Genomic DNA, 27,203 nt, shown 5'->3' on the forward strand with positions numbered 1-27,203 from the left:
CAAAAAATAATTAAATATTTTTTAAATAAAAGAATTAAGATTATTAAATAATAAATTATAATTTTATGCCGAAAGAAAGTTATTTATTTGAAAGTCTAAAATGATTCATTATATTAATTAAATTACATTAATGGATGTATATATATGTATATATATATATTTATGATTTTTTTTATGTATGATGTGATCTATACAAAGACATATTTTCAGTATTGCTATCCATTCCTTTGTGGTAGGCATTCTGGCAACCAACCAACTGATTTTATTAGGTGCTATCTATATTTAGGAGAAACACTTGTCAACCTTCAAAATTCATTTTAGAAAATTTGAAACCTCATTATGTAAAAATATATACAAATAGTGCAAGATAAACACAATTTAATCTGTTGGAAGAGTGCTTACATTCTTGTATTACCTAATTCAAATAATATTTGAAGCATATTTATGTTTTAAACTATTCAGTTTGTGATATATTTATTGAAAACAGCCAAAAAAAATAATGACGGTAAGCAGAGTTTGTTTGTTGTTTTGCTTGTAGGAACCCTTCTTAAGTCACTAGATTAGCACAAAATTCATTCATTCCTGCATTAATTTATTGATTTTAACCGTGTCATAGCTGTTATGTTATAAGAGTAACTAAGTTAATCCCAGTGAAATTTGATGTATTGATCCATGTCTGTCCTCTTCAATGGTTCAGAACTTACGGCATTAATTAAATATTTTATATAACCCACTTCAGAACTTGGCGATCCTTTTCGAATCCTTGACTTACAGCATCTCGTGTAGACATACCGTATTACAGTTTATTTTCTGCTTTCAAAACCTTGAGTTATTTTTATTTTGAAAGCATTCATATCAAATTTTAATACATCAAATTTTTATAAGGTGCACTTAACTTCAAGGGTTTTCTCAGAAGCATTGGAAATATTTTATGTATAAAGATAAACATGGGGAGTGGTGCAGTTAAGCTTTAAAAAAAAAAAAAAAAAATGGAACAAGGAAGTTAAGATAAACAAGAGGAGTCTGAAGGAGAGGATAAAATGTTAACAAACCTTGTTAACATTCTCCTTTTTTTTTATATTTACACACACAAAGTATAATTTATTGATGATTTTAAATATACATCCTGTAGAAGAACATATCTAAATAAGCATAAATTTAAATATTTTGGATGGATAAAGGGTATTATTATGACATTTTATTGAATGAATCTATTGAAAAAAATTAAAATTTCTTACTTTCAATGCATTTATATATACATAAATCCATTTTTGAATGAAGTAAAACTGACTTCTTGGATTGAGATAAACATATTTACTCAAAATTAAACATATTTTACATTTAAAATTATTGTATAAATTGATTATTCACAGTGTGAACCAAATATTCAAAATAAAATTAATTATACAGATTATGAATCCTTAATGAATCATAGAAAGCTATATCTCAGGCTAATATAACTATAAATTGAGTCTTGATCAGATTCCAAGGATGCACTAACCTAAATTACAGCTTCCAGGATTCATTAAAGGATTCTTTTTAATTATAGGTGATCAATATTAAAGATTGCAATTTTAAAATTTGAAAAAGAAATCCTGAATTTTTAAAAAAAATTAATAATTTAATTTTTGTAAATAGAACATAATGATAAATTATCATTCAAAATAAGATATGCAGGATTCTGGTGGAACGATATGCATCATTCTGTGATTAATCTATGAAAAAAAGTAGGTCAGACAGAAAAATGAGATGTGATAGAATCCCAAGGAATTTAACATATTTAATAGACAATATTTAAATTCCAAAAAAGTTTTAAGACTCTAAAATTACATTTTAACTACATCAATTCTATGGATTCTATTCTGGTCTTCAATGTAGATTTTTTTCACTTAGCTTAATAGTTATAAAATTCAATTACACATTTCAAATTCTCATTTTTATTTTATTTTTCTACATTTTTTCTATTTTTATTCACTAAAAAAAAATCAATTCTATGAAAGATATTTGTTAAGAAATCTTCATATAATGCTTTTTCTATGTACAGTACTTTTTCAATGACTTAGATGCTTTCCAATGCTAAAAAGTGGTTTGGGTGTTGAAGATTCTTATTGCTTTCTCTAGTTTTTATTGATTTTTAAACCTCAGAAACCTGAAAAGGAAGTGAGAAAATACTTTTTTGTCAATAGCTTAAACTAGACATGACACTTTTACATAATGTATGTGTTGAAAAAAATCCAATAGCGGTCACGACATTTTATTTGACTTATTTTAAACATTGTTTATGGGTAAATTAAATATTTATTTTGTAGAATTACTAAATGCAGTTGTATATACAAAGTTTCTTTAATTAAAAAGTAATTAAATTGTATTTAAAGTGCTAAAATTAATTAATTAAACGTGTGAGGTTTCCATAGCAAAAGGAATTAAATTTATCGAGTGTTTACGGCCTTTTTTTTGTAAAATATTTGTCGAAAATCTTTATTTAATTACTAATAATTATACTTTAGTATAATGTAATTATAGTTTAGAGTTGAAAATCTTTATTTAATTATAGAAAATGTTAGGGTTTTGTCAGCAGTGAGTAGGCAGATATTGCTGCTAAATTCTGAATTTAATTTTGAATTTCTCAACTAATTATTTTAGAAAATGAGGAGAAATTTAAAGGTAGAGAAGAAGAAAAAAACAAAAATTTTCCAGGATATTTTAAGATTTTTTTTTCTAATTTAAAATCAAAATTATGTGATGTGACATAAATGTCATGCAAATTATCACCTATAAGTACTCAGAATTAAAAATTCTCTAGAAGATTTAACATGAATTTCCTCTTATGTATAAAGTAATAAACCCCCTCCTACACTAAAAATAACCTAGAATAAATTAATTTACACGAATTACAACAACCAAATTTGTTATTTGCCATTACAAAATTGCAGAATTGAATTAATTTAGGGGTCTTAAATTCTAATTTTAAGTAGTAAATGGTTAATATATAATTTACTACACAAAAGATTTTAAAATTAGACATGTTTTTACAGTAAAATTTGATATGTTTACTATATTTAATGAAGAAATCTTGTTTTGAAACACCTATTCATACCCCAGCTGCATATATATAGAAGATATTCAGTAGGTTTAAAGCGTAGAAAGAGTTAAATTTAACATATGAAAACACTTTAATGAAGAAAGTGTGTTAGTTTATATTTCACTTAAAAAATCGATTTATAAATTAAGCACGCTACATTCAATTCGGAGAAATTCTTGTATCATTTACTTATGAAAAACAATATAAAAGGGTCAGTTTTTTGTCTGTTTATTAAGGAAAAATATTAAAAAAAGTGGTAGGAGAAGAAGAAGAAAGAGAAAAAAGATGTTGAGATAATTTAGTTTGTTTTGGCAGCAGTGTGATAAGCTGTAACATATAACTGTGAGAATGCACATGTTAATGTTTTTTTTTCTACTGTTTGGATGATGGCATTTTCTTTTTAAAAATCATTGAATTTAGTTAAATTTAAAATCTTTTTGAATATTTAATTTTATAAATTATTCCTGTATTATATAATTAACCACACCCAATATTAATTCTTCTTCTTTCTTTAAAATCTATGAATTTAATTATTTTAAAGTGTACTTTTAAAGATAAATTTGATATTTATTTATTATTATTTAATTAGATTTATATTGATTCAATAATAATTTTATTCAGTTAAATATTAAATAATTTATATACATTATATAAACTATTTTTAAAACTACTTATTTATTTTTTTCACACTTTCTAAAATTAATTCCGTATTTTTGTTTGAGTTTAAAAGTTATGAAATTTGCCAAAAATTCAGAAATTAATATATATAAATAACGGGAAAAATCGCAAAAATTCCTGAAATTATTCCTAAAATAAATTATTTTTCACTTTAGATTATTAAATTCTTCGTGCTTAATTCCAAGATTACACTTTATTGAAATGGATTTTTCCGTTTCACAATCGAATAATCGATTTTGTAACAAAAAATCGATTAGCGCAATCACGAATAATCGATTCCAATCAATTATAGAAATTGATATTAAAACAATCGATTAATTCTGATCGATTTCATATAAAATCTTACTAAATATCGAAATTAATTTATTAATCGATTATCAATTAATTATGGCAATTGAATCGTAGGATTATCTATCAATTTTTATACAAAAAATTAGTGAAATTTGTAACTCCTCGATTTTATTAATCGATTATTTACAAAAATCGATCTTTAATAACATATCGATTATTATTCGCAAAATCGATTAATGACTAATCGAGTATATTATTACTATTATAAAAACATTAGAAATGTTTTAAAACAAATTTAAATACATAAAATTTTACTTTTTTTTTATCTGATTTATCATTTTAAATAATAAAAATACAACTTTTAAGTACTGTAACTTGATTTTATGAAGATCAATGTCTTAAATCGACTTATAGAATTAGTAATTTTGCATGTTTTAAATTCATTTAAGTAATCAAACATTAAATATTAATCTTTCGGATATTAATTGCGAGATTTAGACAATTTTTCCTCACATTTTTGTGTTAAATTTGATTGTAATTAAGCAACTCTCACGAACAACTGGCGGAATTTGTAATCACCTAATGGTTTCGAGTATATTTACTTAAGTCTTTAACAAAGAATCTCACAAAAATATAATGTAAATAATTATAAATAAGTAGGGAGAGATTCTCTTTGCTTCTTTACAATTAACCATTATGTTAAGACTATTGTAAAAATAAAGAAAAATCATATTTAAATTACATGCTGTAGAGAGAACACGTTGCAAATACATCTTGCGGAAGTCACGAATATAAAAATAAACAAATTTTGATACATCACTTTAAATCGCATTTATAAAGTGAAGTTGTTTGAATGATCTGTCACGTTGTTTCAACATACATACGAAACTGATCGATCTTTTTCTTTTAAGGCCCTTGAAAATTGCTCTCTTGTGTCTTAAATGAATGGACCACTCGCATTAAAGGGTATATTGACTTTGATTTTTAAATATTCTTGAATGATTCATTCTTATTTTTAGAAATTTCTGAACTGCTCAAGTGAATCGATACATCGATCAAGAAATTAAGAGAGAATTTAGAAAAATCAATTAATGTAACCATTAAAGACAGTTGGATCCAATTAACCCCATTGTTACACTGTGTATTCTGTTCTATCTTCTCTATCTACCTGAGTTTCTAGTCTTTTGAACTCTTGTTTTGTGCTATATATTCGAATTTTTGGAGCATTTCCAAATCACTTCATTTTTCTTTCTTCAATTTTCTAAATTACGGTAGTCACTTTCCAAAGTTACAAATTTTTGTCATTTTAACTGGAAGAAAATTACCGGAGGATAATAAAATATGTTATTAATACTCGAATTTGAAAAGTATTCTGTTGAATTTTAGTTATTAGCTTTCAGATTTATGGCCTATTAACTGAAGAATTGAGATCATGAAACGTTCTAGGAATCAATGAAAATGACACGTATTTGAATGTTCCTCAGCCAGACTATTAATGCTATAAAACCTGTAGTAAAGTTGGACATTGATGGGTTTACGAAAGTGTGCCCACTTTAAAGAGGCGTCCTTGATAGAGGAAAAGATATTAAGAGAGTCCCAAGTTATAGGAATTTGATGGTGTAGGAATGTTCGACTTAAAAAAAGTTTCACTGTGTTTTTTATTGAGCATTATTTTAGCCAGCCCATTATTGGTTTGGCCAGACCCACAAAGGAGCGACTCCCAAAAAATTCCTGGGGGTTTTTTGACCCGTCCGGATTCGACACCGGATCTTTCAAACGGTAAGCTGCCATCGTAACTGCTCGGCCATCTGGCAATACAGTAAAACCTGACGGCCGGATACTCAGATGACCAAATTTAAAATTGTAATTTTAAGACATGTAACGATTATTGATTGTATAAAGTTTTCTTCAGGTTTCTTCTTTATATATTAAAAAATTAGTTTTTAATATTTAACATGACTTATAGTTGTCATAAAATAGTGATGGAGGTATCTATTTTCAAGTACAGTATTTCTACGAAATTGTATTTTAAAATTAATGCGGAAGTTTTTCATCATAGGTTATTCTAAAAATATTTGCACAAAATTTGTGTTGTTAGACTCAATCGAAGCAGAGAGACGTTGACTTCTTCGTTCGAATTTTGCTATGGTGTTCAATAAAATTCAAATTAACCCAACAAATTTCGAATTATGATAACTTTTATGTAGTAAATAGTTGCAACAGGCTACAAAATGTCTTAAAATATTTCATTTATACTTCATTTACATTCAGTTTAAATTTTTGTTGGTACGAGAAAAGAAAATTTCAAAGCTTTGGCTACAGTAAATTATCAAATGATACACAGGACGGCCACATTTAAAGAGGAGGTGTTCTGAGCCCTATAGCGAAACATCTACCGGTCGAAACTCAATTTGGTGTAAGTATCACAGAACATCGTGTTTTGATCCACAAAGGAGGAAAAAAATAGTACAAAATTTCGTTTCCAGGGGAAATATGATGCTGAAAGCTCGTGAAATGTGCATTAACATTAATCTCCCACTTTTTACGAACAGTTTGATAAATATTAGGAAGAGTGGAAAGGATTTGATAGGATAAAAGCCATAGCAAAGCACGTTCAGATAAGAGAGAGCAAGTCAATCTTTACTATCAACAAAGCGGTAAACTAATGCCACAGTTTGAAAATTCCAGCGGTTGAAGGGTATGAAAAATTTGAAAATACAGCATCTTCAACACAGACCATGACGAAAACACGAACCGATTAGTTCTAGGCAAGTTGACGAAGTTGCGGTACAAGACATGTCTAATACGCAAAATTCCATTAGTTCTAGGGATAATATCCAAGCAGCTGGAGATAAACAGCTATGTGGAAAATCGTGCCTCAAATACTGAAGCTTGTTATACGTACGAATAATTTAATTGCATTCTGTAAAATATCCAATAAATAAATTTCTAGTTGAGTCCATTTATTTGTTATGTAATCTATTGGAAGAAATTGGCTCTATTGTTCTCCTTTATCTGGATAAAGGGGAACAATAGAGCCAATTTCCGTAAGGGCCGCCAAAATTTAGTCTTTTATACAAAATATACGATACAAAAGTTCTTTTGATAAATGATGATGAATCTATTTTTAATTTTTTATTGATTTCATTCATATATACAGTATTTATGACTTTCGGATAAGGAACTTCACATTTGTGACTAGCTTTGTCCTCATTTCATTCTTTAGTGTCTTGTCTACAACACGAATTTTTTAAAAAATGAATTATAATATCCTATTTACATTTCCTGGTTTTTCCCGTATAAGAAATTACAAGAATAGCTTTAAAATTCGTTAAACCCCAGAAACCATTTTTAAAAAACGTTTTGCAAGTCTGTATTTGATCATTTGCATAAAAAGGATCCTATAAATTTTCTTATTCATTACTTAAAAATTGGAAATTAAGCTAGAAAAAGTAGGAAAATAGTTTAAAAATTGTAAATGTACTTTATTTTCAAGTATGGCACATGCGATTTCTTTTTAACAATTCTAAAAATTTCCATTTTATGACAAATTCTAAGCACTGTATACGTAAATATAGAATTTACACACATTACACTGCCCATTGAGTTAGTTCTTTTCTATGGATCGATCAAATTAGAACATTTAATTCTCCGAATCGCTTGCCTCGAAATAATGCGTTAATAAATCATTTCAACTAAAAGAATATATTTTTAAAGTATCAATCAATCTATTTAATAATAATTATTTAAATTAAACGATAATCGTTCTTATTAAGTTCACTTTTCCACTCATAACTAATATTAATCGTGTTAAATTTTCGGTTAAATAAATCACTAGTTATAGCACATTCGTGTCGGCTTCTTAGTAGAGTAGCGTGCGACCTTCGCATATTTTAAAACTGTATTATTCGTAGAATATTTAATTTAATTTTGATAACTAATTTTTAAAATTCCTTTTTTTTTCTTACGAAATTTCGACAAAAATTAAGTTCTCAAAATTTTTTTGTTTTTAATTTTTAAAATAATACATTGACCTTCTGATAAGGGCGCGGCTATTTTCTTCGAATTTTCCCACTATTTAAACTTATTTTTTTACTTGTATGGTATTGTTTAAGCCCTAATTGTTTAAAATTATATATAAATTTAATATTTTCTTCGCAGGAAAAGCTAAAATATTTATATCAAACAGTTATTCCGCCGGACTTCACCTCGTTTTAAATGATTCGGCATCTGTCAAACTTGAAATTAATGATAAAATATTAATAATTTTCTTACATTTTTGTAATTTTTTCCCGTGAATTTTGCTTATTTAATCATATAGTATTTTGGAATTTAACATAAATCGAAATCGATTTCTTACAAAATCGATTTATTAATTTCAATTTATTATCAACCCTCTAGCGGCCATATCAAAATTTTACATTTTGCGAGACTTCTCTTTTTATTACGGTGTACTTATTAATTAGAAATTTTTACGTATAAATAAACTGATTAAAATTGTTTAATTAAAAATAAAATTACGTTTATTATTTTGTTTCTTGAAAATTAAAAATATATTTTAAAAGTTTAAAAAAAAAAAAATATTCATATTATGCCTTGAAAACAATTAGTGCCACCTGTTGACAGATTAAAAACGAATTAAATACTGTAATTATCTTTAACGGAAAATTTTCGAATTTTAAATATGAAACTTGTCGTCTAATGTATTATTTTTAGGAAGATTTTGATTATTATTTACAATATCGCCATTTTTTTTCTTTTACAGAAGCAGACGACTGATTAATTAATCTGAGCATGCGCAGTTGTTCAATGATACAATCGTTTGCATATATATTAATCAATAATCCTTAAATATGTATGAATACTTTACAATAAATTCAAAAATTAATAAGAAAAAAATATTAATAAATAAAACATTCTTTTCTTATCAATTTTGAAGTAGTTTTCGACTGCATGTTGGTCATATGGAAAACAGCTATCAAACCTACAATATCTGCTACCCTCTAGCGGACGAAATTTGAATAATTTTTTTTTATTATTTGAACTGAACAATTCTTTTAAAATTTTCAAATAATTTTGCATTTTATTATATGACTGACTTCATGTTAAATTGACTTAAAAAACATTGTAAAACAATGATACATGTTCTGTGTGGTTTACTTAGTGTTTTTATACGCCCTTCGTGATGCACTTAAGACAGGAAGTACAGACACTTACTCTGAATGCTTTATTCGGGGTCCTATTTGGACTGGGCGATCTCCACTCTTATACATTAGTCAGGGCCGTCTGTCTTGCACGTCCCTCGCTCTCTGGTGTTGCCAGATCTTACCGTAACTCTACAGTTTATAAAATGGAAATATAGTAGCAATGCAAATGGAAGAATTTTAGTCTTATCTATATGCCCTTAAGAGGATTTTTTTATCATGCTCATTATAGCAGTGTTTTTCAACAGGGGTGCCATGGCACCACGATTGGGGTGTTGCAAAGTTTAGAGCCTTTAGGCATTTTCTTGGAAATTTACTTAAGTGCAGTTCAAGATAACTCATTGTCAGTTCTATTTTGCTACGAGATATCTAGTAAGCAAAGAAACTATCACTAATTGCATGTTAATGTAATGTACTATGCTACGTGTACACACGACTTGTCACGAGTTCGCCCAAACCACATTGCTTGGCCTTTACGTTCCCAGTCCCAGTACCAGGCCAACTACCAGAGAAGAATGATATGAACTCTTTGGTCTTGTATATACTTTAAAAAGCGTTGCATTCTACTTTGAAAACCGTGTGGTTTCAATCACAAAGTAGGCATATTACAGTATTTTCATAGTATTCAAAAGCAATGATGACAAATAAACAATTTTTATAATTTTTTTTAATTGAAATTTTTTAAATTGATATGAAAAGGATAAGAAAAAAGTAATGAAATATTTATTTTATATATATGCATCAAAATAGTATAAAAAACTTAAGAAAAATTGTTTATCAATAAAATGATAACATAAAATGATGATATATTTGATAATAAAACTATAACTAAACACCAACGATATGCCGAAAAACTATCGTTGGTGTTTAGTTATGTTATGTATCGGGTTTAGCAATGATTGTTTAATAAAACTATATTTAAAAAACAATAGCAAGACTATTATTTTACATTTAGATATTTCGACAAAATTCAATGAACTTAAATTTTGATTTTGAACACGTAGAAACACTTGTGTTGCGTGTAATATTCGTTTTCGCAAAAAATTCATCTTGCCCATTAGTCCCCCCTTATTCAGATTCTAAATCCACCGCTGGTCAAGGGTGTCATGATTTGTTATTTTTCAATTAGGTGTGCCACTCAATGAAAAAGGTTGAAAAACACTGCATTATAGTAAAGGTTTATACTAATCATGAAAACCCTAGGCCTATGAGATCCTGTGGCCCCCAGTTCTCTGGCAATGTAATTTCATTTTTGTGTTTTCTGCCTTGAGCCATTAGACGACACTAATTAAGCTGATATTCACGACATAGAACATTCAAACTAAACTTGATCAGTAAAGACGAGAATAAAGAATATATTACTAGTTTGCATGTGTTATTTTGATACCTAGTGTATTGGCAGTTGTGGTGTATGTTGGTATTTGGCAAGCTTAAATCCTGTAACTAACGTAAGAAATGCATGCAGCCTGCTGGAAGCCTATAAAAGTCCCTTGTGGCCTGCATCCAATAAAGATTGATCGTTGCCGGTCAATATCTTGCTTTTGTGATTCCTTGCTATTGTAAGAAGCTAACAACAATGTCTGAAACCAAAATCCAGTATACAAAATAATGAGCTAATGTTTTTACCAGTGTTAAATGAGCATTGTCGAACTAAAAGATCCAAAAGATAAAAGATCATTTAGTCTGACGATGCCCATTTAACACAAGCAAAAACTTTAGCTCCATTATTTTGTATGCTGGATTTTGGTTATGGATGCTGCTGTTATCAAGTTTACCCAGTTTTTGAGTAGTTGTTTTATTATAACAAGCTTTTGAGTGTCCAAGTTTCCTAATAGGCTATTTATTTATTTAATGGTAAGATTTCCAGCCATCTTCCATTTGGGAGGACAATGCTGCATTGAACTGTATTATCCTCCCATCCTCCTTTCATCTATAATTTTAATTGTTTTCACTTAATTTTACTTTATCTCTGAAATATTACTGGCAGATGTCATTCCAATACACTTATTTTATTTCTAAAATAATAGTTCTATTTTATTTCTAAAGTAATAGTTTCATTTTTATTGCTTACTAGAATAACCAAAATAGAAAGATGCTATGGTTATTCAGAGTCAGGGACTCGATTAAGGTGATATTATGCAACAGTTGGTAATAATTCTATCATTTGAGTTTAAAACCTATTTATAGTTTATGGTGAGTTAACAAATATGTATAACATGTATATGTTTTACTTTGTTATAAATGTCCTCTATTTGTACAAGAACGCTGGCAACTTTATTTAATGATTAAATAAATCATTATCAGATTCCCTCCCTGCACATCAAAGCTTAGAATGTAGTCCAAACAAAGGCTGAATTCTGTTGCATAAGCGGATTGTATATAAACAATGATTTGGCATATTGATGGGTTGATTAAGTCATAATACAATATAACATTATTGGGACAGAATCTAACATACACATACCAGATTACCCTAATAAATTCCTGATTTAAATCTAAATTCCTTGGCATATCAAGGATGCATTTTGTTAATATATAAAATTAATGTATTTTGTTTATTATCAGGAACTAAGAGAAGTGAAATGGGATCAAGTTAGTCATAACTGTTGAACGCCACCCCAGACTAAAGTTATATAAATACATTAATAAAGTTTATTAACAAGTGTGGAAAAATGTGTTATAAATTAAACCTTCTTTTAATAAATAAATATCACTTTTGTATAATTTTCTTATGTGAAAGATATTTTAAAGCTTTTCAATATGTGGTACTGGAGCTAAACATCTCTCTACTAGGCGCTCTCTATCTCGGCTTCTATATTATAATTTTCTTTCTTCATTCATTAGGAAACAATAAATTCATTATTTTCGTTTGTTTGTCCAGATTGGTCTTGTACGACTTCCTGCCGACGACATACTCTACCAGGATGTTAATACAAAAACACATCTGTACGCCTCTTCCTAGAACTTCATCGTTACTTTAAAGAATAGGGTGTAATTCTGGAAACTCGGTTTATTGACCTCTTAAAAGAACTTTTTAAAATTTTCTTTATTTTTTTTAATATATTAATATAGAGTTTTCGTATGAAAAAATTCAAAATTATCTAATAAAAATATTTTTCTGCATAAATTTTAATTAACCAGGTGTTAATTTTAAGGACAGTTAAAACTGATTTGGTAAAGTCAAACTAGGCACTGTAGTTAATTTAATGAATAAAGAGTAATACTAATACCTCTTTAAAAGTAATACAGTTGGAAAAAAACACAAATATTTTTGACCTGGTTAATGGGCCATTTTCAGGCATGAATAGATGTAAGAAGGCATAACAGGTGTAGGATTTGCCAGATTGTCCACTAACTGGGTCAAGAACATGTTTTTCACCAGCAATATACCCACTGTTGGCATATTGCTTAGTTCATTAAACTGGTTTAGCACAGTTGCATGTATTCCATTTATTTCATCATTTAATTGACGAAATGACTGGATCACAAATACAAGCCACCGTTTCAAGCTGGGCTTCACAATTCATAAAATAATCTTAAAATTTATTGTTATTAACTGATTCTAGATCATCCTGTATATGTGGACACTAGAGATAGAACCTTTTCTGTTTGTTTCTTCATTTTTTTGAACAAATGAAATTTGTAGAATGTTTCTTCATTAATAAATAAATAGCAGTCTTATTGTTAGTATAAATAATACAAATTTATAGGGTTAGAAACCATTATGAGCTGCAAAGTTTTCTCCAGGCTACAGGAGGAAATTCCCAGTTCCCCCTTTGCTAGAGATTTATTTCAAAGTTTGTTTGTTTGTTTATCTTAATTTGTCACCATATTTTATAAATTATCTTCATGATAATTTACATTAGAAAATCAAACAGCTGTGACTAAAAAATAAACACAGCTGTTAATCATAGATCACTTGCTTCACTTAATGTTTTTTTTTTCTTTTCTTTTATCTAAAATAAATTTATACTTTGATACATATATATCAATAAAATTTTAAAAAATAAATCCTGAGAAAATTGACAATAAATTTAATTGTAATAAACCCTTTTATTTATAATAAACTAAAATTGGTTACAGGTTTTATTGTAAATTCTTGTAAAAACACTTTCTCTGGAGTAAAAATTCACATAAATCTGATGCAGTTGAGTGGCTTTGAGTTTATGTATTAATTCTGCATTAAAACTTAAAGCATGATGGCAGGATGATTAAGGAGTAGAGATGCTATTGTGCTATTTGACAAACTTGAGTTTGTTTGTTGTTTGTATATGGCAATATAACTTGCTGACATTCTGCATAGGGGATACATCCTGGAAGAACATTCTATGGGAAAACTGCCCTTATTTAGAGTGTTACAAATGTAAAGAAAACACAGAAAACTCCACATGGCCAGCCCACTTGTGAGGTGTGACTCCATAGTGAACTACCAGTAGTTTTATCCACTTGATCACCAGTGGGCCAGTTTGAGTTTGAACCTCTGACATTTTTTATACCGTAGACAGTTTGACTTGAATACGTTATGCTTTGTACCTTTCCACCTGGCTTCCCTGACCCAATTTTAACAGGAAAAATATCTTTCTTAGTGCTGTATAAGATAAAGAATATAAGGAAATATATAAACACTAAATGCATTTGATTTTTTTTATTTTTATTGTTGCTGAGTTCTTGTATCATTTAAGCAGTGGATTTCAACTTGTTTAGATACAGATACTCTTAACTGGTTGATTTTGGTGAATATGACATAACTGATATTTAAATTTTAAATATATTTTTATCAATACTTTTATCAATTGGGTAGCGAGGGATAGGGACTGGCATGTCTGAGAGGATCACTCATGAAAAATTCCTTGGGATTTTTGGCTACTTGAATTTAATTACGGGTTCCCAAAGTGATATGCCGACACCTCAAGTGCCTCCTCGGACGTTTGACATCCCTAGAAGCTTGTTGAGACATCCTGGGACGTAAAAAACATCACTGACTCTAGTGTTATGCCTCTGTGTAAATTTATCTTTAACATTTTATTATAGATTTGTAAATTGAATTATGAGGATAGAGGTCTGCATTTTGGTCCAGGGAAGTGGTTTTCAACCTCTTTGAGTTAGTTATACTCAGAATTTTCAGGAAGACATCAAGCCTTTTACAAGTATAAATGATAATTGATGTTATATAAAATTATGTAAAATAATCTAAATGTTTAGGAAGCGACATTTCTGTAATTTTTCCTAGTGAGTAACGAAAATATAAACCAGTTAATGGTAAATTTCCTGATTATTATTATTATTCAAAATGTCCAGATATAACATTTTGATAAAATCTTTCATCTAAATTTTGAAAGTAATGTAATTTAAATTAATTAATTTGTACTTTTTAGGTTATATACAACTTAAATATGAGAATCGAAGATAAAGATGTTTTAATTATGACAATGAAGAGTAGCCATGAAGAAGAAATTGAAAAACTCTTAAGGGATTCAAAAGAGAAAGTAACAGAATATAAAGAAAAGGTATTTAGTATTGTTTTTAAGGTAAAAAACTTAAATACAGTGAGTGATCGGTTAATGAACATAATCTGTTCCAAGACTTTGTTCACTATCCGAATTGTTCATTAACCGATTATCGATTTACCATAGGTTTTAAAGGGAATTTAATTAATTTGTTCCGGAGACTCCCAAAAATAAAAAATATAGACTTTCTTACTATGTTTATTTATATGTAATAATAAAAATACATGCATACAGTCTTGCATTTTTATTAGTCATGATTTTTCCATTTGTGGGGGTTAAAGAATCTGTCTAATGTCAATTGCTTTTCTATCTTCTTCAGGATTTTTCAGAAGTAATTAATAGCATTGTAATTGTAGAAATCCACAAGCCTCAACCTGGTTTGGATGCCATTCTAAGACTGTTGTTCTGACATCCTCCCACTTCTTCAAAATATCTTTAATAGCAGATATCGGCATTAATCCTCTTTTTCAGAAGAAAACATATCTTGGCGAGTTTCTTGGCGTTTTTCTGTCATCAGATCTGTTTCAGGTTCCATTATGAACTCTTCGATGTTCTTTATTTCTCAGGTGTGATTTTTGTTACTTCTTTAGCTTCGTGATAAAACAGTATCTTTCTTAAATAAGATTGAACTGCGGCGTACTGTAGACCTGTTCACGCCATACTGCCCAGTCACATTAGACATCTTCTGCTCACTCTCTACCTTTGCTATTATACTCTCACCTTTCAAAAAGAAAAAAGAGACACAAAACTTAACGAGTGTCTACCCGACAGTCTCGTGAATACATAAAAGAATTGTTTTTGTCAGAAAAATAATACGATGAAATTTCAAGGGAGAGTTTCAAAGTTTAGAGGAATACTATCCGATCGGTATATACCGGGTTGAGCGTCGATGTCGACATCTCCCGCACTCCAAAAAGTATCAAATTGTTGCCTGAAGACAAAAGAAGACCAATTACTATTCATTATTTTACATTGCTTCTTCTTGTGATTGTTTTGAGGTTTTAGTTATCCAAACAAAAATCTTTTGCGAAAGTGTTCGTTGACCAATCTGTCCATTACCAATCACCCACTGTATTTATTTATTCTCTTTGATGTAGTGGATCCCGAAAGCACATTTCTGTCAATCCAGATTCCTAATTACTGGATTTATTGAGCTACATTTCTGTTACTAAATTAATTATATAATTTAACTGAAACGTTGGCACCCGACCATCTGCCTTCAGGCCAAATTTTGTAGTTAATTAAATTAGTTGCCCGATAAATCCAGCAATTGAGTATTTGCATTAATATTTAATAAATTGGGTTTAATACACATTTTTGTTTTTAACTCTTCGTACTATGCATAGATTTTCTAAGGATGATCCAAAACTTAAACCCAAATCCTTCCAGTGCAGCAGGTTGTACATTTAATGACATCTCCTACTAATTGAATATATTACATTAATTTTGCTTAAGGAACTTTTTCATCATTTTGAACATTTTTTGGAATCATACATTCTTTGGTTATTCATGTTTATTTTGGAACCAAAATTGTGAGTAAGGCAACCCTCATAATAGAGAATTTCATAGAGTAAAGGAAACGTTTCAGAAAGTTGGTCAATGGAAGTTTAAAGCATCCTAGAACTTGAATTTAAGCTTAGAGACTGAAATATGGAGAAGTCAAGTTGTATGTTGATCAGTAGATGTCTTGAAATATAAGATGAATTGTGTGAACAGAGAGTTTCCAAAATAAATTTGTTGATTTACCTCTGGCTTCTTTCCAGGAATCATTATTCAGTTAGTTCTGTGTGAAGTACTAGAGACTGTGGATACATTGAGAACTATATATAATTTGTAAAATAAACTGTCACATTTATTGTTTCGATACAATTAATTAATTGTTAATTAAATTTAACTCTGATTAATTGGAGACCATTTAAATCTTGTATCGGTAAACATAACAGGTAAATTTACAAAGAAATGTAAACAATTATTCGTAATAAACTAGACACTGCGGCAAAGTTTATCACTTTCCTTCTCCTGGCCAATAACCTGCAAAACAGATGAGTCATAAAACAGTTTGGGATGACTTAATGACTCATCTGTAGACATGTTTTTCATTCTGGTATATCTGATTCCAAGTAATAGAGCAATCTACTTTATCTTGATGACAAATTCGGCAGACAGTGGTGTGGACAGTGGATTAGTGGAATGGATACAGAACTGATATAGTGAGTGGCCTTTCCTCAAAGTCTGCATGTGACAATTCACTTTGAGACTTTGCAAAATAATTTCTCCATTCCGTTTTATGACAGTGGAAAAGTCAAAAATAACTATTGGAGATTGCGTATGTGGCTTTTAACTGGTTATGTAGCAAAGATGTCTGGAAGAGCATGAAAAACAGAAGGAAACTTATAGATAGTTTCTAATTAGCATACTTAAGAACCAGGGCTGTCAAAAAGGGGAAGCTGGGGATTTTTCCCTGGGCCTGGAAAAAACTCTACCACTCTATCATTGGGCCCCATATGAGCTTTTGACGGTCCCATTAAAAACTTTTAGCCATTCTGTACAATATTTTAGTATAAAAATGACTTCATTTATACTATAAAAAAACCAGTTAAAAAAATTTTTTTTTATAGATGTGCCAAGAAACCGAAATGAAAGAAAAAATCAAAACTTTGGAAGATCAATTACACGAAGCGAGATCGCTTTTACATAAATTGTCCTGTGCCGAATCTGTAGACATTGCTAAATTAGAACAGCCCAACAAATTATCTTTCTTAACCGAAAGGTTAGAAACTACAAAATGTGATCTACAAAACATTTTAAAAGAATTTGAAGTCCTCCATAAAAATCTACGTAGCAATCTTAGGATTAAATCGAGTTGCATGAAGATCGAAAACTGTGCAGATTCCGAAGACAAACAGACTCCTCCCAGTGGAAACATTCAGTTTCTTAGAAATCTCTGTGATACGTTAGAAAAAGAAAATACTTTGCTCGTGCAAAAATACGAGTGCCTTTTAAATGCAATTAAGACTCAGTACGATGAAATTTTATTAGAAGTGCAGAAGATTAAGTTGCAACCATTAAATAATGCAGCAAACTGTCAGTGCAATGGAACAAATTTTATTAAAGACCTCTCCAATCACGAAACTTTTTTTAAGAAACGGTTAAACGAATTATTGCTCCAATTATCCGAAAACGAGGAACAGTCGGAAAGGTATTTCTTAAATATTATTTATTTTATTATAATTTCTTTAATATTACTGTAAAATCTTATTATATAAAGGTGGTTGCGCAAGATNGAAAAAAACAAAAATTTTCCAGGATATTTTAAGATTTTTTTTTCTAATTTAAAATCAAAATTATGTGATGTGACATAAATGTCATGCAAATTATCACCTATAAGTACTCAGAATTAAAAATTCTCTAGAAGATTTAACATGAATTTCCTCTTATGTATAAAGTAATAAACCCCCTCCTACACTAAAAATAACCTAGAATAAATTAATTTACACGAATTACAACAACCAAATTTGTTATTTGCCATTACAAAATTGCAGAATTGAATTAATTTAGGGGTCTTAAATTCTAATTTTAAGTAGTAAATGGTTAATATATAATTTACTACACAAAAGATTTTAAAATTAGACATGTTTTTACAGTAAAATTTGATATGTTTACTATATTTAATGAAGAAATCTTGTTTTGAAACACCTATTCATACCCCAGCTGCATATATATAGAAGATATTCAGTAGGTTTAAAGCGTAGAAAGAGTTAAATTTAACATATGAAAACACTTTAATGAAGAAAGTGTGTTAGTTTATATTTCACTTAAAAAATCGATTTATAAATTAAGCACGCTACATTCAATTCGGAGAAATTCTTGTATCATTTACTTATGAAAAACAATATAAAAGGGTCAGTTTTTTGTCTGTTTATTAAGGAAAAATATTAAAAAAAGTGGTAGGAGAAGAAGAAGAAAGAGAAAAAAGATGTTGAGATAATTTAGTTTGTTTTGGCAGCAGTGTGATAAGCTGTAACATATAACTGTGAGAATGCACATGTTAATGTTTTTTTTTCTACTGTTTGGATGATGGCATTTTCTTTTTAAAAATCATTGAATTTAGTTAAATTTAAAATCTTTTTGAATATTTAATTTTATAAATTATTCCTGTATTATATAATTAACCACACCCAATATTAATTCTTCTTCTTTCTTTAAAATCTATGAATTTAATTATTTTAAAGTGTACTTTTAAAGATAAATTTGATATTTATTTATTATTATTTAATTAGATTTATATTGATTCAATAATAATTTTATTCAGTTAAATATTAAATAATTTATATACATTATATAAACTATTTTTAAAACTACTTATTTATTTTTTTCACACTTTCTAAAATTAATTCCGTATTTTTGTTTGAGTTTAAAAGTTATGAAATTTGCCAAAAATTCAGAAATTAATATATATAAATAACGGGAAAAATCGCAAAAATTCCTGAAATTATTCCTAAAATAAATTATTTTTCACTTTAGATTATTAAATTCTTCGTGCTTAATTCCAAGATTACACTTTATTGAAATGGATTTTTCCGTTTCACAATCGAATAATCGATTTTGTAACAAAAAATCGATTAGCGCAATCACGAATAATCGATTCCAATCAATTATAGAAATTGATATTAAAACAATCGATTAATTCTGATCGATTTCATATAAAATCTTACTAAATATCGAAATTAATTTATTAATCGATTATCAATTAATTATGGCAATTGAATCGTAGGATTATCTATCAATTTTTATACAAAAAATTAGTGAAATTTGTAACTCCTCGATTTTATTAATCGATTATTTACAAAAATCGATCTTTAATAACATATCGATTATTATTCGCAAAATCGATTAATGACTAATCGAGTATATTATTACTATTATAAAAACATTAGAAATGTTTTAAAACAAATTTAAATACATAAAATTTTACTTTTTTTTTTTTAATCTGATTTATCATTTTAAATAATAAAAATACAACTTTTAAGTACTGTAACTTGATTTTATGAAGATCAATGTCTTAAATCGACTTATAGAATTAGTAATTTTGCATGTTTTAAATTCATTTAAGTAATCAAACATTAAATATTAATCTTTCGGATATTAATTGCGAGATTTAGACAATTTTTCCTCACATTTTTGTGTTAAATTTGATTGTAATTAAGCAACTCTCACGAACAACTGGCGGAATTTGTAATCACCTAATGGTTTCGAGTATATTTACTTAAGTCTTTAACAAAGAATCTCACAAAAATATAATGTAAATAATTATAAATAAGTAGGGAGAGATTCTCTTTGCTTCTTTACAATTAACCATTATGTTAAGACTATTGTAAAAATAAAGAAAAATCATATTTAAATTACATGCTGTAGAGAGAACACGTTGCAAATACATCTTGCGGAAGTCACGAATATAAAAATAAACAAATTTTGATACATCACTTTAAATCGCATTTATAAAGTGAAGTTGTTTGAATGATCTGTCACGTTGTTTCAACATACATACGAAACTGATCGATCTTTTTCTTTTAAGGCTCTTGAAAATTGCTCTCTTGTGTCTTAAATGAATGGACCACTCGCATTAAAGGGTATATTGACTTTGATTTTTAAATATTCTTGAATGATTCATTCTTATTTTTAGAAATTTCTGAACTGCTCAAGTGAATCGATACATCGATCAAGAAATTAAGAGAGAATTTAGAAAAATCAATTAATGTAACCATTAAAGACAGTTGGATCCAATTAACCCCATTGTTACACTGTGTATTCTGTTCTATCTTCTCTATCTACCTGAGTTTCTAGTCTTTTGAACTCTTGTTTTGTGCTATATATTCGAATTTTTGGAGCATTTCCAAATCACTTCATTTTTCTTTCTTCAATTTTCTAAATTACGGTAGTCACTTTCCAAAGTTACAAATTTTTGTCATTTTAACTGGAAGAAAATTACCGGAGGATAATAAAATATGTTATTAATACTCGAATTTGAAAAGTATTCTGTTGAATTTTAGTTATTAGCTTTCAGATTTATGGCCTATTAACTGAAGAATTGAGATCATGAAACGTTCTAGGAATCAATGAAAATGACACGTATTTGAATGTTCCTCAGCCAGACTATTAATGCTATAAAACCTGTAGTAAAGTTGGACATTGATGGGTTTACGAAAGTGTGCCCACTTTAAAGAGGCGTCCTTGATAGAGGAAAAGATATTAAGAGAGTCCCAAGTTATAGGAATTTGATGGTGTAGGAATGTTCGACTTAAAAAAAGTTTCACTGTGTTTTTTATTGAGCATTATTTTAGCCAGCCCATTATTGGTTTGGCCAGACCCACAAAGGAGCGACTCCCAAAAAATTCCTGGGGGTTTTTTGACCCGTCCGGATTCGACACCGGATCTTTCAAACGGTAAGCTGCCATCGTAACTGCTCGGCCATCTGGCAATACAGTAAAACCTGACGGCCGGATACTCAGATGACCAAATTTAAAATTGTAATTTTAAGACATGTAACGATTATTGATTGTATAAAGTTTTCTTCAGGTTTCTTCTTTATATATTAAAAAATTAGTTTTTAATATTTAACATGACTTATAGTTGTCATAAAATAGTGATGGAGGTATCTATTTTCAAGTACAGTATTTCTACGAAATTGTATTTTAAAATTAATGCGGAAGTTTTTCATCATAGGTTATTCTAAAAATATTTGCACAAAATTTGTGTTGTTAGACTCAATCGAAGCAGAGAGACGTTGACTTCTTCGTTCGAATTTTGCTATGGTGTTCAATAAAATTCAAATTAACCCAACAAATTTCGAATTATGATAACTTTTATGTAGTAAATAGTTGCAACAGGCTACAAAATGTCTTAAAATATTTCATTTATACTTCATTTACATTCAGTTTAAATTTTTGTTGGTACGAGAAAAGAAAATTTCAAAGCTTTGGCTACAGTAAATTATCAAATGATACACAGGACGGCCACATTTAAAGAGGAGGTGTTCTGAGCCCTATAGCGAAACATCTACCGGTCGAAACTCAATTTGGTGTAAGTATCACAGAACATCGGGTTTTGATCCACAAAGGAGGAAAAAAATAGTACAAAATTTCGTTTCCAGGGGAAATATGATGCTGAAAGCGCGTGAAATGTGCATTAACATTAATCTCCCACTTTTTACGAACAGTTTGATAAATATTAGGAAGAGTGGAAAGGATTTGATAGGATAAAAGCCATAGCAAAGCACGTTCAGATAAGAGAGAGCAAGTCAATCTTTACTATCAACAAAGCGGTAAACTAATGCCACAGTTTGAAAATTCCAGCGGTTGAAGGGTATGAAAAATTTGAAAATACAGCATCTTCAACACAGACCATGACGAAAACACGAACCGATTAGTTCTAGGCAAGTTGACGAAGTTGCGGTACAAGACATGTCTAATACGCAAAATTCCATTAGTTCTAGGGATAATATCCAAGCAGCTGGAGATAAACAGCTATGTGGAAAATCGTGCCTCAAATACTGAAGCTTGTTATACGTACGAATAATTTAATTGCATTCTGTAAAATATCCAATAAATAAATTTCTAGTTGAGTCCATTTATTTGTTATGTAATCTATTGGAAGAAATTGGCTCTATTGTTCTCCTTTATCTGGATAAAGGGGAACAATAGAGCCAATTTCCGTAAGGGCCGCCAAAATTTAGTCTTTTATACAAAATATACGATACAAAAGTTCTTTTGATAAATGATGATGAATCTATTTTTAATTTTTTATTGATTTCATTCATATATACAGTATTTATGACTTTCGGATAAGGAACTTCACATTTGTGACTAGCTTTGTCCTCATTTCATTCTTTAGTGTCTTGTCTACAACACGAATTTTTTAAAAAATGAATTATAATATCCTATTTACATTTCCTGGTTTTTCCCGTATAAGAAATTACAAGAATAGCTTTAAAATTCGTTAAACCCCAGAAACCATTTTTAAAAAACGTTTTGCAAGTCTGTATTTGATCATTTGCATAAAAAGGATCCTATAAATTTTCTTATTCATTACTTAAAAATTGGAAATTAAGCTAGAAAAAGTAGGAAAATAGTTTAAAAATTGTAAATGTACTTTATTTTCAAGTATGGCACATGCGATTTCTTTTTAACAATTCTAAAAATTTCCATTTTATGACAAATTCTAAGCACTGTATACGTAAATATAGAATTTACACACATTACACTGCCCATTGAGTTAGTTCTTTTCTATGGATCGATCAAATTAGAACATTTAATTCTCCGAATCGCTTGCCTCGAAATAATGCGTTAATAAATCATTTCAACTAAAAGAATATATTTTTAAAGTATCAATCAATCTATTTAATAATAATTATTTAAATTAAACGATAATCGTTCTTATTAAGTTCACTTTTCCACTCATAACTAATATTAATCGTGTTAAATTTTCGGTTAAATAAATCACTAGTTATAGCACATTCGTGTCGGCTTCTTAGTAGAGTAGCGTGCGACCTTCGCATATTTTAAAACTGTATTATTCGTAGAATATTTAATTTAATTTTGATAACTAATTTTTAAAATTCCTTTTTTTTTCTTACGAAATTTCGACAAAAATTAAGTTCTCAAAATTTTTTTGTTTTTAATTTTTAAAATAATACATTGACCTTCTGATAAGGGCGCGGCTATTTTCTTCGAATTTTCCCACTATTTAAACTTATTTTTTTACTTGTATGGTATTGTTTAAGCCCTAATTGTTTAAAATTATATATAAATTTAATATTTTCTTCGCAGGAAAAGCTAAAATATTTATATCAAACAGTTATTCCGCCGGACTTCACCTCGTTTTAAATGATTCGGCATCTGTCAAACTTGAAATTAATGATAAAATATTAATAATTTTCTTACATTTTTGTAATTTTTTCCCGTGAATTTTGCTTATTTAATCATATAGTATTTTGGAATTTAACATAAATCGAAATCGATTTCTTACAAAATCGATTTATTAATTTCAATTTATTATCAACCCTCTAGCGGCCATATCAAAATTTTACATTTTGCGAGACTTCTCTTTTTATTACGGTGTACTTATTAATTAGAAATTTTTACGTATAAATAAACTGATTAAAATTGTTTAATTAAAAATAAAATTACGTTTATTATTTTGTTTCTTGAAAATTAAAAATATATTTTAAAAGTTTAAAAAAAAAAAAATATTCATATTATGCCTTGAAAACAATTAGTGCCACCTGTTGACAGATTAAAAACGAATTAAATACTGTAATTATCTTTAACGGAAAATTTTCGAATTTTAAATATGAAACTTGTCGTCTAATGTATTATTTTTAGGAAGATTTTGATTATTATTTACAATATCGCCATTTTTTTTCTTTTACAGAAGCAGACGACTGATTAATTAATCTGAGCATGCGCAGTTGTTCAATGATACAATCGTTTGCATATATATTAATCAATAATCCTTAAATATGTATGAATACTTTACAATAAATTCAAAAATTAATAAGAAAAAAATATTAATAAATAAAACATTCTTTTCTTATCAATTTTGAAGTAGTTTTCGACTGCATGTTGGTCATATGGAAAACAGCTATCAAACCTACAATATCTGCTACCCTCTAGCGGACGAAATTTGAATAATTTTTTTTTATTATTTGAACTGAACAATTCTTTTAAAATTTTCAAATAATTTTGCATTTTATTATATGACTGACTTCATGTTAAATTGACTTAAAAAACATTGTAAAACAATGATACATGTTCTGTGTGGTTTACTTAGTGTTTTTATACGCCCTTCGTGATGCACTTAAGACAGGAAGTACAGACACTTACTCTGAATGCTTTATTCGGGGTCCTATTTGGACTGGGCGATCTCCACTCTTATACATTAGTCAGGGCCGTCTGTCTTGCACGTCCCTCGCTCTCTGGTGTTGCCAGATCTTACCGTAACTCTACAGTTTATAAAATGGAAATATAGTAGCAATGCAAATGGAAGAATTTTAGTCTTATCTATATGCCCTTAAGAGGATTTTTTTATCATGCTCATTATAGCAGTGTTTTTCAACAGGGGTGCCATGGCACCACGATTGGGGTGTTGCAAAGTTTAGAGCCTTTAGGCATTTTCTTGGAAATTTACTTGAGTGTAGTTCAAGATAACTCATTGTCAGTTCTATTTTGCTACGAGATATCTAGTAAGCAAAGAAACTATCACTAATTGCATGTTAATGTAATGTACTATGCTACGTGTACACACGACTTGTCACGAGTTCGCCCAAACCACATTGCTTGGCCTTTACGTTCCCAGTCCCAGTACCAGGCCAACTACCAGAGAAGAATGATATGAACTCTTTGGTCTTGTATATACTTTAAAAAGCGTTGCATTCTACTTTGAAAACCGTGTGGTTTCAATCACAAAGTAGGCATATTACAGTATTTTCATAGTATTCAAAAGCAATGATGACAAATAAACAATTTTTATAATTTTTTTTAATTGAAATTTTTTAAATTGATATGAAAAGGATAAGAAAAAAGTAATGAAATATTTATTTTATATATATGCATCAAAATAGTATAAAAAACTTAAGAAAAATTGTTTATCAATAAAATGATAACATAAAATGATGATATATTTGATAATAAAACTATAACTAAACACCAACGATATGCCGAAAAACTATCGTTGGTGTTTAGTTATGTTATGTATCGGGTTTAGCAATGATTGTTTAATAAAACTATATTTAAAAAACAATAGCAAGACTATTATTTTACATTTAGATATTTCGACAAAATTCAATGAACTTAAATTTTGATTTTGAACACGTAGAAACACTTGTGTTGCGTGTAATATTCGTTTTCGCAAAAAATTCATCTTGCCCATTAGTCCCCCCTTATTCAGATTCTAAATCCACCGCTGGTCAAGGGTGTCATGATTTGTTATTTTTCAATTAGGTGTGCCACTCAATGAAAAAGGTTGAAAAACACTGCATTATAGTAAAGGTTTATACTAATCATGAAAACCCTAGGCCTATGAGATCCTGTGGCCCCCAGTTCTCTGGCAATGTAATTTCATTTTTGTGTTTTCTGCCTTGAGCCATTAGACGACACTAATTAAGCTGATATTCACGACATAGAACATTCAAACTAAACTTGATCAGTAAAGACGAGAATAAAGAATATATTACTAGTTTGCATGTGTTATTTTGATACCTAGTGTATTGGCAGTTGTGGTGTATGTTGGTATTTGGCAAGCTTAAATCCTATAACTAACGTAAGAAATGCATGCAGCCTGCTGGAAGCCTATAAAAGTCCCTTGTGGCCTGCATCCAATAAAGATTGATCGTTGCCGGTCAATATCTTGCTTTTGTGATTCCTTGCTATTGTAAGAAGCTAACAACAATGTCTGAAACCAAAATCCAGTATACAAAATAATGAGCTAATGTTTTTACCAGTGTTAAATGAGCATTGTCGAACTAAAAGATCCAAAAGATAAAAGATCATTTAGTCTGACGATGCCCATTTAACACAAGCAAAAACTTTAGCTCCATTATTTTGTATGCTGGATTTTGGTTATGGATGCTGCTGTTATGAAGTTTACCCAGTTTTTGAGTAGTTGTTTTATTATAACAAGCTTTTGAGTGTCCAAGTTTCCTAATAGGCTATTTATTTATTTAATGGTAAGATTTCCAGCCATCTTCCATTTGGGAGGACAATGCTGCATTGAACTGTATTATCCTCCCATCCTCCTTTCATCTATAATTTTAATTGTTTTCACTTAATTTTACTTTATCTCTGAAATATTACTGGCAGATGTCATTCCAATACACTTATTTTATTTCTAAAATAATAGTTCTATTTTATTTCTAAAGTAATAGTTTCATTTTTATTGCTTACTAGAATAACCAAAATAGAAAGATGCTATGGTTATTCAGAGTCAGGGACTCGATTAAGGTGATATTATGCAACAGTTGGTAATAATTCTATCATTTGAGTTTAAAACCTATTTACAGTTTATGGTGAGTTAACAAATATGTATAACATGTATATGTTTTACTTTGTTATAAATGTCCTCTATCTGTACAAGAACGCTGGCAACTTTATTTAATGATTAAATAAATCATTATCAGATTCCCTCCCTGCACATCAAAGCTTAGAATGTAGTCCAAACAAAGGCTGAATTCTGTTGCATAAGCGGATTGTATATAAACAATGATTTGGCATATTGATGGGTTGATTAAGTCATAATACAATATAACATTATTGGGACAGAATCTAACATACACATACCAGATTACCCTAATAAATTCCTGATTTAAATCTAAATTCCTTGGCATATCAAGGATGCATTTTGTTAATATATAAAATTAATGTATTTTGTTTATTATCAGGAACTAAG

General features: G+C 28.8%; 1 protein-coding gene across 1 annotated transcript in view; it reads left to right on the forward strand.

The window, feature by feature from the left end:
* LOC111626462 (protein FAM184A-like) overlaps positions 1–20,455 on the forward strand; it is a 32,805-nt gene extending 12,350 nt beyond the window's left edge. Inside the window, exons 3-5 of the mRNA XM_023369839.1 lie at positions 14,631–14,762; positions 17,381–17,961; positions 20,446–20,455. Of these exons, the coding sequence (XP_023225607.1) occupies positions 14,631–14,762; positions 17,381–17,961; positions 20,446–20,455 (723 nt within the window). The remainder of the gene's footprint in view (positions 1–14,630; positions 14,763–17,380; positions 17,962–20,445) is intronic.
* Positions 20,456–27,203: the final 6,748 nt, after the last annotated feature.

This window comes from Centruroides sculpturatus, unplaced genomic scaffold (assembly GCF_000671375.1).
Source record: "Centruroides sculpturatus isolate CEXI.00-Female unplaced genomic scaffold, Cexi_2.0 scaffold313, whole genome shotgun sequence".
In the NCBI taxonomy this organism is placed as follows: domain Eukaryota; kingdom Metazoa; phylum Arthropoda; class Arachnida; order Scorpiones; family Buthidae; genus Centruroides; species Centruroides sculpturatus.